General features: G+C 37.2%; 1 protein-coding gene and 1 non-coding gene across 2 annotated transcripts in view; one reads left to right on the top strand and one right to left on the bottom strand.

Moving 5' to 3' along the window:
- The window catches only part of LOC121770494 (probable hexokinase-like 2 protein), a 42,476-nt gene extending 39,363 nt beyond the window's left edge, over positions 1-3,113 (top strand). Inside the window, exon 6 of the mRNA XM_042167214.1 lies at positions 2,865-3,113. Within this exon, the coding sequence (XP_042023148.1) occupies positions 2,865-3,113 (249 nt within the window). The remainder of the gene's footprint in view (positions 1-2,864) is intronic.
- Positions 3,114-10,659: 7,546 nt separating this feature from the next.
- LOC121773078 lies at positions 10,660-10,762 on the bottom strand. Its single transcript, XR_006044654.1, has one exon. It is a non-coding gene; the product is annotated as a U6 spliceosomal RNA (small nuclear RNA).
- Between the last annotated feature and the right edge of the window lie 5,304 nt (positions 10,763-16,066).

Below are 16,066 nucleotides of genomic sequence, written 5' to 3'. Positions count from 1 at the left end.
CGTCAACTGGGCGTTCTGTTGTGGAGGTGGCTGGTTCAGATTGTTGTCAGACCATCTGAAATTGGGATGGTTTCTCCATGGTGTATCCCTCTGTTTCCCGGGGTTCCAACTCCCATCAGGATTCCAACTACCCATTGCATTAACTTGGGCCTGGTAATCTCCTTCTTGAGGACCATAATATTGCTGGGGTGAAATTTCTCCTAGCCCTGGAGGCTTTTCTTTTTCTTGTGAGGATGGTGGATTAGTCTTCTCGATTGCATTCAAGAGTGCTTTCTCAAGCCTATCTATTCTCGCCTCGACTCTTTCGTCATCTTACTCTCTCAGAGCGTTTGCCGTCCCTCTTCTCATAACATTCCTCGGGTTGTCGTACGCCTTTTTGGCCTCTATCAACTTTCCCAAGATCTCTCTCGCTTCACTTCCCTTTTTCTTCATGAAATTTCCCCCGCTCGAGGAGTTCATCAAATCCTTTGACTCAGGGTTTGCTCCTTCATAGAACAGATAGTAAATCTCTGCCTCGATCATTCTATGATTTGGGCAGGCATCTAACAATCCTTTAAACCGCGACCAATATTGACTAAGAGACTCATCATACTCCTGCTTACACTCCACGATTTCTTTCTTGAGAGCGTTGGTCTTTTTTGAAGGGAAAAAGTAATCTAGAAACTCCAACTTGAAATCCCTCCATGTTCGGATGGAATCCGGAGGTAGCCTCAGTAGCCATGTGTTAGCCTCTCCCTTCAGGGCGAACGGAATTGCACGTAGGCGGTAATCTTCCTCCGTCGCATTGTTGGCCTTTTCTGAATACTGCACAGCTTGCTAAACTTATTTAGGAATTCGTATGGACACTTGTTCCTACGTCCAGAGAACGTTGGTAGAATGCCTAACACATCTGTCTTAATATCGATAGCCCTCTGACGCGGATTCATAACTATAGCCTGAGCTGGCTCACCATCTAGATGGGCAGTGAGCGAATCGATCTCCGGATCTGGATCGACTATGTGTGCTATGTCTCTGATCTCTGCCTCCTCTGTATCTGTTTCTGAAGTTGACTTTGGATCCTCCTTTCCTGACGAATTCCAGTCTTCTTCACTTTCTGAACTAAACGGAAATGGATCTCCCGTAGATAACCCCGATCTGGTGGTGACCGTAGATGCCGTGTCCCTGACCTTCCAAGTAAACTGATCGTTCCTCCACCCAGATGAGTTAGCCCAGTGTCCAAACCGTGAGCCCTTGCTCATAAACTGAAAATAAATGAAAAAGAAACAAAATCAAAACTATGTACGCCAAAATCTCTTAAACACAATCGCAAATTACGCCATCCATCCCTGGCAACGGCGCCATTTGAAGCAGCATATTTAACCGAAGATTCATGTGTACTTTTATGCTGGGTCGAGCCCTCAGGTCCAGATAATCCGCTAGATCACAAGGTCTAGGAACTCAGAGGATCCTGGAAGTCTCGGTCGTCGGACACACAAACCCCCCGCGCTTTCAAAAATCCTCAACCAGCTATACTATGGATTAGTATAGGGAAGCAGGGGTCGATCCCATGAAAATGGACACGTAAGAAAGCATTTAGGAGACTCTGGGCAAGTTGTTGGCTGCTGCCACGCAAATTTGGGTTGAGGTTTAACTACTACTAGACCTAAGAACGAAAATCAGACACTGGACCTAGGAAACTGAAAACATCATGCAGACATCGAACATCCTTGTAATTACGAGATATCAAACTAACTTCCTAGACCGAGCTATATCAAACTACTACCTAATATAGCTAGACAGAAAGCGAGTAAACAGTGGGGACCATTTTCCAAAAACAGAAAGTACGGAAGAAAAACTGCAACTAACAAACTAAGAATTTAACTAACAATTACGTGCATCTCATTACCTGAATCAAACGCGAATATGAAGAAAACAGAGCACAAATCCAGATTCAGACAAAATGTAAAAGTTCGGACGTCGGAAACTTGCAATTAGCCAGAAATAGAACAGATCTACATATACTAGACGGAATGAAACGAAAACACGAAAACCAGGCATCGACCACGACCAATTCTGTTTCCCATCCAGACATCGGATGCTTAATCCACTCCGAATCCAAGCATTCCGAACCAAACAACCAACAAAATCAACTCCATAACTTTCGATTCAACAGATCTGCCCCGATCTACACAAGCTTCCAACAATTCTACTCAAACTCAATAAACCAAGGCGAGAAACAAACATCCAGTTCAGCAACTACGTCAAACTCAAAACAATTTGCATCCATAATCGAAATCAACAGCAGTAAAGTAAATACAGAAACAGAAAATGCATAGATAACGAGATTCAACAGAAAATAGGGTCGAGCTTCGAACAGCGAAGCTCGATGAAATTCACGACGACAAATAAAATGAAAGCAAAAATTGTATCTTCGCCCTACACAAGGACGGTGTTACCCAAAATCAAACAGCAAATGAAATGACCCGAACCCCTACAAATTCCCTAACAGTCACCCCAAGTGTGTAGAAGTGAGTGAGCTAAGAGTGCCAAGAGCAAAGTGCCCAAAAAGAAATTCCTCCTCTCTTTAGATTGTATGCTCTCTTCCTTATATAGGTGCGGGTTTGATATTCTAGAAAAATTCCACCCCACTTATTCGCCAGATTCCTTGGGTCATGCAATTGACCTCTCTTCTTCCTGGACCTGGAAACTTTCTACACACCAAGCTTAAAAAGATGTGTTAAACCCCGTAAATGCACGAATTCAGCCCTTTAATCAATGCATGAAATTAGCCTTATCAACCATACATTCTATATACCATACATCAATTGTTGCCCTCACAATCAATGTGGAACATTGAGTCCGTAACAGTGACATTTTATTGGCAGATATTCGAGAAGCTTATTTCAGGCATGTATTTGGGAGAGATTGTGAGGAGAGTGCTGCTGAGAATGGCGGAGGAGTCTGCGCTGTTCGGAGACGTGGTACCGCCCAAGCTAACCTTCTCTTACTCCTTGAGGTCGCCGGACATGGCCGCTATGCACCAGGACACATCGCAGGATTACAAAATTTTGCAAGCCAAACTCAAGGAGATTTTCGACGTACTCATCCTAAATTATTTATGGTTGACATTGTAGACTGTAGGGATGTGTTTAAATACTAACTATCTTAATGTGCTACTTACTAACTAAATCAACACATTATATTAAAAATGTCTACATAATGACATGATATATTAAAAATGTCAACATAATGACATGAGTATGTCAATTGACATTTTATAAATGTCAAGATGAATTTGTGTTGACATACTCATACCATTAGGTTGACATATTTAATATAATGTGTTGATTAATTAGCAGGTATCACATTAATTAGTGACAATTTTTTATTAATAAAAAACAGTGACAATTTTTTATTAATAAAAAATAATAATAGTAATAAAAACAATAAATTTCAAGATTTTTAATAAATAATTAATTAAAAATATATACTTCCTCCGTCCCACTTTAGCAGTCCTGGTTTACCATTTTTGGGTGTCCCACTTTAAGAGTACCAGTTCAAATATTTCATAAATAGTAATAGACCTCACATTTCATTAACCTTTTTCCACTCATATTTTATCACAAAACTTTTTTCCACTCATATTTTATCACAAAACTAATATATTCCCTCCGTCTCATAAAAATATGGGCATTTGAAACTCCAAGAGAATAATGCACAATTAGTAAAGAAAAAGAGAGGAGGAAAATAGTAGTTAAAGTAGTGTTAGTGGACAATATGATCCACATTATTATTAGTGCTTGATGAGTTGTAATCATGGCCATAGTTGTATAAGTTGTAAATAAATTGATGTATTCTCCCTCCGTCCGTCATTAGGTGTCTCCTTTCTTGTCGGAACGAGTTTTAAGAAATGTTAAGAAAAGTGAGTGGAAAAAAGTTAGTGGAATAGGGGTCCCACTTGTATATAGTTTTATATGAAATGTGAGTGGAATGGGTTAGTTGAAGGTGGGACCCTATTAGCATTTATGGTAAAAGTGAACCGGGACTCCTATTCGCGGACGGAGGGAGTATGAGTAATGAGTTGGAGACAAGTTTACATAAAGTAATGAGTTGGAGACAACTTTCCATAAATGGAAATGTCCATATTTTATGGCACAGACAAAAATGAAAAGTGCACATATTTTTATGGAACGGAAGGAGTATAAAAATAGGACTCACATTCCATTATCTTTAACATTTCTTTAAACACGTGCCGCAGTCAAATGGAACTCCTAAAGTTGGACGGATGAAATGTTTATTATATTATTATATTTACAGTTATGATGCAATTTAAAAATGAACAGCATAATAATAAATATAATTATTTATTATAATCATAAATGATATAATAATAAGTAAAATTACTTTTAAGTATAATAATAATTATTATAGTTATAATTATAGGTATAACTATTATTTTTATCATATATTCATAATTTTAATAAATATTACCATTATAATATTATATTGAAATTAAGTACTTCCTTTGTCCGTTGTTAAGTGATTCACATTCCTTTTTGGGATATTCCATGTTCAGTGAGTCATTTCCTATTTTGACATACTCTCTTACTTTTTCCTCTCCACTTTGTTATCTATCTTACTTTATTCTCTCTACTTAACTAATAAAATTCCACTTTCTTACAACATGTGCCGAAAAGTAATACCTCACTTAGTGAGGGATGGACGGAATATTCATAATTTACATAATTTTTATAATTTTGTAATTATTAATAATAATAATAATAGTAGTAGTAGTAGTAATAATAACAATATTAATATTTAAATAATATAAATAATAGTTGCATAAAATTATATTCCACTTCATTAAATAGCTAAAATGTAAGAATCCTAAAACAGGGATAAAGAATACCTAAGAAAAGTTAGGATTCAGAACCCTGGAAATTTTTATTAAAAATAACTAAATCAAACAAAGACTTGAATTTAAAATTTAAGGAATCAAATTACTTTCTCAGGCAGAGTCCTGTCAACCAAACATGGTGTTGGCGAAAACGTTCGAAAACGATTGAGCAACTTGATGAAAAACTAGATCAATAAATTGTGTAGATGGAAGAGGAATCTTGTATTATCCAAAAACTTAGATGTTGTACAATAGAATTGGGCATTAAAAACCCTTGAGCTAAAACCGAGTGAAAGCAAACCCAAAACCGAAAACAACTAACCAACGGCTAGTTTACAATCAAAGCCCAAGATCTATTCTTTCCTATTTTAACAAATCCAACTGCTGGCATTTAAGCTCTCATTTGAGCAGAAATCGTGCTTAAGCTCTTGCGACTTTTCCTTACTCATGTCACTCATCACCCTAGCTCGAACTCGAGCTCGAACCAGCAGCCAACAAGCTCACAAATCTCCACCTTGGCTGCCTGGCTTCGAGATCATTATCCTCTCCTGCACATGCCCACCAACTCTATACACAAATCAAACTTCTCTTTAGGCTGTGGCTTGGTAAGCATGTCAGTCGGATTGTTTGCATGTCCACCTTGACCACAATAATGTTCCCCTTTTCAATCTCTTCCCTTACAAAATGATGACGCACATCAATGTGCTTACTGCGTTCATGAAATGCCTGTTGCTTTGCCAAACTTATTGCACCACTATTATCACAACCAATTGGAACTGCCCTCTGATCCACCCCAAACTCTCCAGCAATGCCCCTAAGCCAAAAACTCTCATCCACCGCAGTTGTTAGGGCAAATTATTCCACCTCAGTGGTGGATAAGGCCAGAACACTCTACAAATTCAACTTCCAGCTGATAGCTCCACCAAACAAAGTGAAAACATAGCTGGTTTGTGACTTTCTATTGTCAATGTTACCGGCATAATCACTGTCACAATACCCCAACAAAGCCTCTCCTTTCAATTTCTTGTTTCCACTGTATAAGATGCCAAAATTTCTTGCACCTTTTAGATATCTCAAAGTTCACTTAAGTGCCAACCAGTGTTGCTTGCCATGGTATGCCATAAAACGACTAGTCACATTGATGGCTTGAGCCACATCAGGTCTAGTGCTAATCATGTCATATTTAATGCTGCCAACAATATTAGCACAAGGTATTAGTTGCATTTCTTCTCTTTCTTCTTCACTTTTTGGTGTCTGGTGTTTTGACAGCTTGAAATGCTGGGACATAGGAGTCCCAACTTCTTTAGTCTCCTCCATCTTTAATCTTTCAATCACTCTACTGACATAATCAGATTGATTGAGCCAGATTTCTTTCTTGCTTCTGTCTCTCACAATGTTCATGCTAAGAATCCCGCTAGCACAACCAAGGTCTTTTATATCAAAGGCTTTGCCGATATCATCTTTCACTCTTTGAACATCTTTCTTGCATTCCCCTGCCACTAGTATGTCATCTACATAAAACAGCAAATATGCAACCACAGCTTCACCTCTCTTCTTGATAACCACACATTCATCTCTTGATCTTTTGAAGCCATTGCTCAGAACATATTCATCAAAAAATTTATATGCCATGTCTACTGGCTTGTTTAATCCCATAAATGCTCTTTCTGAGCAAGCATATCTTGTTCTCTTCCCCTAGCTTTACAAAACCTGGAGGCTGCTGCATATAGATGGTTTCTTCCAAGTCCCAATGCAATAATCCAATCTTGACATCCAATTGCTCGAGTTCCTAGTTTCTCTTAGCCACAACTGCAAGTAGAATTCGAATTGAGGTATGTTTCACCACATGAGAGAACACTTCATTATAGTCAACTCCTTCTTCATTTGTTAATCCCCTTGCAACCTATCTTGCTTTAAACCTTATCTGGTTATTCTTTGCAGACTCTAACTTCTTCTTATAGATCGATTTACAACTTACTATTTTTCTGCTTTCAACCTTGTCCACAAGGATCCAAGTTTTGTTCATAATCAGTAACTCAATCTCCTCAATCATTGCTTGTAGCCATTTATCTATTTCTGTAAAGTTGATAGATGCTGGTATGATTCAGGTTCTAAAAACACTACTTGCTCAGCTACACAAAGTGCAAAATACAGCATCTCTGAATTATATTCTTTAATGCCTCAGAAGTTGGTTGGCGTTATTGATGCATGGTTCTCCTACCTGAATAACATAAAAGAGTACCAATCACCGTACTCAGCAAGACGACTCTTCTTCACAACATAGTGTGTAAGTACAAATGGTTAATATACATGAATCCTATCTATAATGGAGTGCCTAACTATGTTAATATATAGTTGTTGTACACCATTATGACAAGGCCTCACATTGTGGATATCAAAACATTGCGTGGTGAGTTTTGTAACAACTTAGACGGCGAGGTGAAGGAAATAAACCAAATTATAGATGGGTAGACATGCAAACGGTACAATTCTTGAGTATACCAAATAATTTCTCATATTTACTATGTTATATTTTGTTTCATTATGTTTCATTCAGTAGGTCTTATTCCCAATATGTGTGAATGAACACTACTATGTTGTTTGTTTTTTATACGAAAGATGAAGTATCGTCGTAATAGACAATTCAAAAAAGGCGACGTAAATGATCTCGCAAAGAACTACAGTGACATTCCAGAGACATTGGTTCGTATTCTTCGCTTTTGATTAAACTTTCTTCGTATATCACAAAATAACAGATCATTGCTCTTTATTGGTCCTCACAAAACAGTTTTCTCTAAAATAGAGACGAAGACTATACCATGCAGGACAATAAACAATGTTGATGATTGTGGTGTCTTTCTGATGATACACATGGAAACGTATAAGGGCCAGCACGAAGAATATTGGAATTGTGGGACTGACAAAAAAAACAAGTAAGGGAGTAATGAAGAACTTGAGAGCGAAATATTGTGCAGCTTTGATGAATACAGTACACGGCCGTGGATACCTCAACAACAAGCTGATCACAACAAGATACTATGAAAAGGTAAGCAAATACAATGATATTTCCACAACAAGCTGATCACAACAAGATATTATGAAAAGGTAAGCAAATACAATGATATTGACGTTGAAAAAATGAAAGCAAATTACCTAAAGAAGTAAGGTAATTCTTTGTTAAGGTTTTGGAGTTGAGATGCGACCATATTCTTGAAATTGATGCTAAATTTCCAAATATTAGAATTGTGTTCAAAATTTTTGTATACATATTTCACCTCACTTAAATATTGGATTCATGTAGTCATGCTTTATCAAAATTTATTTCAGTCACATTCAAATCATATTGTCAATAAATATTTAAAATGCTTCATCAAGGACACATATTTACTTGATTGGAGAGCGATTTTGTTTCAATCAAAGAAATTTTAAAGAGACTACGAACTGTATATATATATATATATAAAGGACATATACGTGTTCAACGAAGCACATCTGCAACTATAAATACATTCATGTCAATTCAATTTTTTTGTATAATTACTATATGGAGGGACGCCCTTATTTCATTATATAAAAAATTAGGTTTACCAGGAACACGCAAAAACTGCATCACATAATTTTGTTTCATAATAATAATCGGAAAAAATCAGTATATATTCAACTTCGATACACATTAAATCAAATCGGAGAAATGAAGGACATCAATGTTTATAAAAGTGATCATTCAACGTCATTCCAGAGAATCAAATATTAATATAATACTCAAAAGAGTGTTCGGTTGACAAGATTAAATCTCATGATTAAATATGTATCATGTTTGGTTCATAAGATTGAATCCTTCAACTTAATCCTAGATGGATAGTCTCATGATAATTAGTCATAGCCTCCCCCTCCAACTAAAATAATCCCACAACTTAATCCTAGATGGATAGTCTCATGATATTAGTCATGGCAACCGAACGCCACCAAACAAAATTGCAAATATATTACATTAGTATGTAAAACGATTCAATACAGTTCAACTGGAAAATTACATCAAAACATAATGGCATAAGGAATACCCAATTACTCCCCATGTCCTATAATAGGAGCCATTCTTATTGTGGGCACGTATTTTAAGAAATGTAAAGAATAGTGAGTTGGATAAGTTAGTGGAACATGAGACCTATTTTTTATATTGATTTTATAATAAAATGTGAATGAAGTGAATTAGTGGAATATGAGAGCTACTTACCATTTATGGTAAAAATGTAGTGGGACTCTTATTGTGGGATGGATCAAAATAGAAAAGTGTGACTCTTATTGTGGGACGGAGTGAGTACTTTTTTTTTTATTTCTCCTTTATCTTGTCGCAATTCCTTAAATAATGACGACCAACCTCGCCATAGTTGGCACATTTACGACCAGACTTCGCACTCATCTTCATAGCTTTCCCAAGGCGTGAAACAGGCCGTCTTCCCAAACTCTTAGTTTCGACAATGTTAGGAGGACGGGCACCTATATTACTGGCGCTTGAGACACCTAGAAATTCTCAATCATCTGCTTCGTGTCACAGATAGACTATACAAGACCTTCGCCCAATACTTCTTTCTTGCCTTCAACAATAATATGGGCAAATGCATGAATTTTATTACCATTTTCCTCAATAGTATGTGCAACCTCATTAAAATTAACATGCATATCCCTCCATGTCTGTCTTGCCTCATCCACAATGAGAGTTGTTTGAAAATTATCATCAAAACCAAAATGAACAAGCTTGACAAATTTGGACTTCAACCAACGTCCTTCATGTAAATGATCAAGGAGCAACTTAAATTTTTTTATTTCTTAAGACCAAAAAAATATGGTTGCATACAAGTCCAAGCCTCTAAAATAGTTTACAACTACATAAATATGAATCAGAAGATGTGGGGTATGATACAGACCAATTCTTCGAGAACTTGTCATTAATCACATAAATCCCAGTGTCACCATCGATCGAAGTCTTTACCATTGTGCAAATAACTATTGCTTCCTCAATCTCATCTTGAATTGCTTTAAAACCACTATCACTGTAGATTGTCGACGCATGGAGCCGAATTTGTTTTCAACGTTGGGTCGTGTTAGAGTCCAGATATTCAAACCTGTTGTTATTGTTCTTTTGGGTATCCAATGCATTGTTGTAATTCATAAGAAATTCAACAAGATTACAACGAGACTTAGAGTACCAAGAAACTGTTCTAAGATTCAGATATAAAGGTGGTCCTAATCAATGAACTCATCAAAAAATCCTTATCCTTAAAAAGGCATGAACCTGTAGATCATCACATAAGTAAATAGATTCTTTAATACCTACATCGGAAACATTAAAATTTCATCATGAACACAAAAATATTGCACCAGGATAGTCGAGACCATGTTTAATACATATAAACCTTAATCAAAACATAATCATGCAACATAATCACTACTTATTGGCCATACCTATTTGTTGAGTAGGTTGTGCTGAATGATATAGTGTACCATACAAAAGGAAATTGTTCTTGGCAATTTGGTTGCGAACAATATCTCCGAGGTCATGCATGTGGTTGCGAACTTCCATTAAGTCAGCTAATCTAACCCACCGAGCACCTCATTAAGCAGCCTAAAAGTCAACGCATGACAAATATTTGAACATGCACAGCCCCTATGAATTTCATGTAGATCAATATTGCGATTAAGCATCATAAATCATTTATAATGTAATACGATTATATCATGATTATGTCATTCAACAAACTGTTTGACAACAAAACCAGTCCCTTAACAATTTGGATCATTTCTCAATTTATGCGTGTCATTCTTGCGCAGAGGCCATGCTAATCTTCTCTTTATCGTTCCAATTTTATCGAATGTCTCCGAAGGAACAACCAGTCCCTTAACAAAACTTAAATGCAATTTTAGCCTTGAAAAAAACCACTTTCTAGTGGAACTTCTATGTTTAGCCCTACACTGTTGTTGTTTCATTTGCTTCTTACCTTCTCTACTACACATAACATATAGACATGTGTCAAGATCTCCTACTCTTTTTGATCAATGTTTACGCGTGTCAAACTCTACATGTCGGGCATATTTATTATAAAAAATAGTAACATCATCAGGAGTTCGAAATATCTGGTCAATATGTGGCTTCATCTGGGACGGATAATTAGGGATATATGACACTGAGATAAAAAAATTACTCCCTGTATCCATGCTTAGGTGTCCTAAGTTGACTTGGCACGGATTTTATGGAATGTAATGAAAAGTAGGTAGAAAAAGTTATTGGTGTGTGAGTTCCACTTTTATATATTAGTTTAATAAAATGTGAGTGGGATGATTTTTTAAAATGTGGGGTCCTGCCAAAAGTAGTTAAAAGTAACGAGATACTTAATTGTGGACGGATGAAAAAGAAAACTTGAGACATTAATCGTGGATGGAAGGAGTATTAAATAAATACAGTTAATCACTACTTAATAACACAGAATGAATATTAACATTATTAACTAAAACATTTCATAAGACTAAACAAAGGATAATGATATTTTTAACTAAAAACAATCGACTTCGGATATTAGAAAAAGTTCATTAATAGTTTGCTACGACCATACACAGAATAAATTTTTACATCATTCACTAAAAGATTCATTCAAAACAAAGAATCATTTACGTAACCAGACGAAAACAAAGTTCATTACAATAATAACATAGTTCATTCGAAATTAAAAATACTTCACTACTACGATCAAACAATAAATCAATACACAATTCACTGAAGAATCTTTCAAAACGAAGACCCATTGACATTCGCTATAACTGTTGTTGCTCGAATAGCATAACAAAAACAATTAAAATCGATATAACTAAATTGGATCGCCTTTTTTTGTCCTCCGATGATTCATAATGAGAATAAAAAAGCGAGCCAACAACTGGAGATCGTAACTCATCAAATATTGTTCCGTGATTTTTGTGATTATTTTCTATAGATGCAGTTCCACATACTTTGCTGCGTAGAATGATTGCTCGTGTCGTCCATTGATTTACTAGTAAAATCAGTTCTAAGCGTAAGGGTGTTTGAATATTCTATTGACCCAAAACAAGGTACCAATGAAGTAGAAGTACACACGATAGTTGGCGTTTTATTAGGTGAGAACGCCAGTCGTGATGGCGTTTTACATTGAATTTGTGAATTTAAAAAAATACGGTACTTATTTAAACTCGCCAACTAGGTTGGCGTGTTCTGCTTAAAACGTCAACGTTGATGGCGTTTTCTTCTTGTTTAAATAGTTGAAAGTATTTAACAAAGTATATGTTTCTCCCATTAGGTTCAATAAGTACTTGAAAGTATTTAAAACTTTTGTTAAAATATAATTTTATGCATATATTTCTCCCATTAGATTCAATAAGTAGTTGAAAGTATTTAAACTAGGTTCAAAATATTTTGGAAAATTTTCCATAATTTAAAGTAATAATTGAATGTAGATTTATATCCATTAGTTTCCATGTATAGTTATGTATTGTTGGAATATAACATTTTTAGAGTTACACTTGTCAAATAATGGGCATACTACCTCATTATGCCAAATAGTATGTCTAGACTCTAGACTAGATTTTTTCTCGTTAGTGAGAGGTGAAGTCCATTTACTAAAAAGAATAAAAGTGAAATGAGACATTGATAAAAAAATGAGACATTTAATTGTAGACAAAGTAGAGGTCCCCAAACCGAACCGAACCGGCCCGGAACCAGAACCGTCGCCGACGGTTCGAACCGTGACTGGAACCGCTAGTTCCCCTAGGCCGGTTCAGGTTTCAATTTCATGCAAACCGTAATCGGCGGTTTTGAACCGCTGGTTCCAAACCGGTGGTTCGGCGGTTCCCGACAGCTTTTCAGGCCTATTTCTGACCAACACCCTAGCCTTTTCAGAAACCGGTTCAGAAACCGCCAGTTTTCGTCAAAAACCGTTGACGAAACCGGCGGTTCCGCCGGATTTTGAAATTTTGAAATTTTTTTTATTTAATTTAATCACATTTTTCCCCTATAAATACCCCCCTTCCACTTCATTTCTACTCACCCCATTCTTGTGTTAACAAGTCTTTCTCTTCTCAATCTCAACTTCTCTATTCTCAAGCCACCATTCTCTCTAATTGCTCAAGTTGTTTACGTGGTGTGTGAATTTATATTGGGGGGAAAGATAATTCCCGGAGCAGTTATTTCATATGATCCTCCTTTTTCAAAAGGATTCATTATGTTGGATGAAAGTGTTTCCTATGATAAGCTTGTGGAAACAATTTGTGAAAGGATGGGGATAAGCATATTTGAAAACAAAGTTCAAATAATAAGGATACGTACTATATGTGTTGGATCCGGAGTCACGTTTATAGGTACTCTACTAGAAGAAGTGTGCATGTCACTAATGTTCAGTGAGAGTATGGCTACAGGAGGTCAAATTGAATTATTTGTTGAGTATTCAGCAATTACTCAACAAATAAGTCATCATGTCATAAGTTATGATGTTGGTACGTCTACGAGAGCCCAAGAACCAAGTTTCGCTGCAACACAAGATTTTGATATTGGAGACGTGCGTTTAGGGGACAGTGACAATTGTCATGTGGTTGATGACATTATAGGTCCTGCTAAAGCCGACTTTCTTGAGCCACAATCATCATATGATTCTGAAGATGTAAACAGTGTTAGTACAGACTCAGATGGTGATCCGTCTGATGATGAACAATTTGTTGATTCAAGACCATCCATTCCAGTTGGAGAAACAACAGCTGAAGAAACAGTATTTGGAGAAATAGCAGTTGGAGGAAGAGTAGTTCCACTCTTCCCACAACGTGGAATGAACTATTTTCGCACCTTACCAGATACGTATGATAGTTTTGATCCAAAGAACTTTGAGCCTGCTGATCCGAGTGTACATTATTGGAGTGAAAAAGATCCTAGCAATGTCGTTTTGCATACTAAATTTAGAACGAAGTTGGAATTGAAGACAACTGTGACTTTTTGGCATTTGGAAAAGATCCAGCAATATACAGTTGCTGAAAGTAAAGGAAAGAGATGTCATGCAGTTTGTAAGTGGCCACAAGGAAATCCGAAAGATAAGTCATTACCGAAATATTTGTGGGAGTGTCGAGCAACATTGAGAAAGCATGATGAACACTGACAAATTAGAGTGTTTAGCACTGCTCATATTTGTATGGGGGATCGTAATTATAATGGGCACGCTAATCTTTCGTCGTCCATGATATCATTGAGTGTTCGACATCATATAGAAAACGATCCTACCTACAAGGTAAAAGCTATTGTGGTTGATATTGAAAATAGATTTCATGTGAAAGTTAGTTACAAGAAAGCATGGTATGCTCGGAGGACAGCTATTGAGCCTATATATGGTGGATGGGAGTGGTCATTCAAAGTTTTATCAGCTTATTTGAATGAAATACAAAAACAAAATCCTGGTACAATTGTCGAGGGATTTATGTGTTTCGAACAAGACGTCGAATTGGGGGAAAGGGTGGTAACAAGTGGAAGGTGTTGTACTTGGAGTCGAACTGCAAATGTAAAAAGTGGCAGATATGGAGACTTTCGTGTTCACATGCAGCGACAGTTGCACGGTTTAGAAACGACAACATGATGTCGCTTGTGAATCCCGTATACCACACAAGTGTTTGGATACACCAATATTCTGGGGTGTTCAATCCACTCAGACACCCAGATTATTGGGACGTGCCTGAATGGACTTTGCAGTGTTCAAGAACTCAGTTAATGCCTCGAAGTCGCGGTCGGTACCGTACAACTAGGATTCCTAATCAGATGGATGTCCGTGAAGCTAACCAACCACGAGCTCGACGACGTTGTAAACAATGCCGTCAACCTGGTCACGACAGGCGCAACTGCCCAACTTCTTATTGTTTAGACTTATGTATCGATTACTTGGACTTATGTATTGATTACTGTGTGGACTTATGTATTGATTACGGAGTGGACTTATGTAGTATTCAATATATTACTTCTGTGGACTTATGTAGTAGTCAATATGTTACCTATTGTATTGCAGGGCATGGAAAAATGAAAAATTGAAAAATTGAAAAATGTTTCTGAATAGAAACGCTAGTCTTGTTGGCGTTTTTCAGTAAACACGCCAACCGAGATGGCGTCTTTCTGGAAAATGCCATCCTGAATGGCGTTTTCCTTAAACACGCCAACCAGAACGACAAGTCATTACAGAGATGGTTGCATTTCCGTTGGGCTGAAACTCAGTTGAAACATCAGAGTGTAAAACGCCAGTCCTGTTGGCATTTTTTAGTAAACACGCCAACCGAGATGGTGTCTTTCTGTAAAACGCCATTATGAATGGCGTTTTCCTTAAACATGCCAACCAGAACGGCGAGTCATTACAGAGTGTAAAACGCCAGCCCCGTTGGCGTTTTTCAATAACACGCCAACCATTCCCGCTTTCATCAGAGCCTTTCTACTCAATCCTGCTTTTTACAATGCGTATTCAAAATAATGCAATCATTCCCATATTAAAAATTTACTTAAGAACAGAAAGGCGTTGTAAAATTATCAAAGATAATGATCACAAGGTTTACAACACGAAGTTCAACTGAATAAACAAATAAGGTTCACAAACATGGATTTCAATCGTCGCGCCTTTTCCGCATAAACAGGCCACGAATTCCCTTCCCGATTCTGGAAGTAAGGAGTCTAGACGGAGGAGTATCTTGAACGACGGCATTATCTAAATCATCCCCAAAAAAGTCATCTCGCACAAAAGACCGAGGTGGAGAATGGTGGACATCACTGAGACCGATATATTCACCTGTACCACCAGTGTGGCTGACAGAATGACGACCTCGAACTGCAGATCTTGGTGGAGGTGGAGGCATAAAATCGTCATCGGAATCATCTACCAAATGAGCATCCATCATTGAAGATGACGACTCTCCACCAGTTTTCTTCTTTCCACGTCGCTTCCCTTTTTGCCTCACGGGCATGTCAATGTCCAGCTCAGAGGGCTGGGAAGGACGGTAGTCCATCATCTCAGCTTCCCCAGATATCTGCAGGCCATCTTCAACCATCCTCGAAATTGTGAACAAATCCGGTCGTCATGTCATGTCTTGCCCACTTAGAAAGTGGCGTATTTTGTGAAGCATCTCCACCTACAATTTTCAAAGTTAATTACATTC

Source organism: Salvia splendens, chromosome 16 (genome assembly GCF_004379255.2).
Source record: "Salvia splendens isolate huo1 chromosome 16, SspV2, whole genome shotgun sequence".
NCBI lineage: Eukaryota > Viridiplantae > Streptophyta > Magnoliopsida > Lamiales > Lamiaceae > Salvia > Salvia splendens.
The sequence above is the reverse complement of the archived record's forward strand: the minus strand, read 5'-3'. Positions and strand labels throughout refer to the sequence as shown.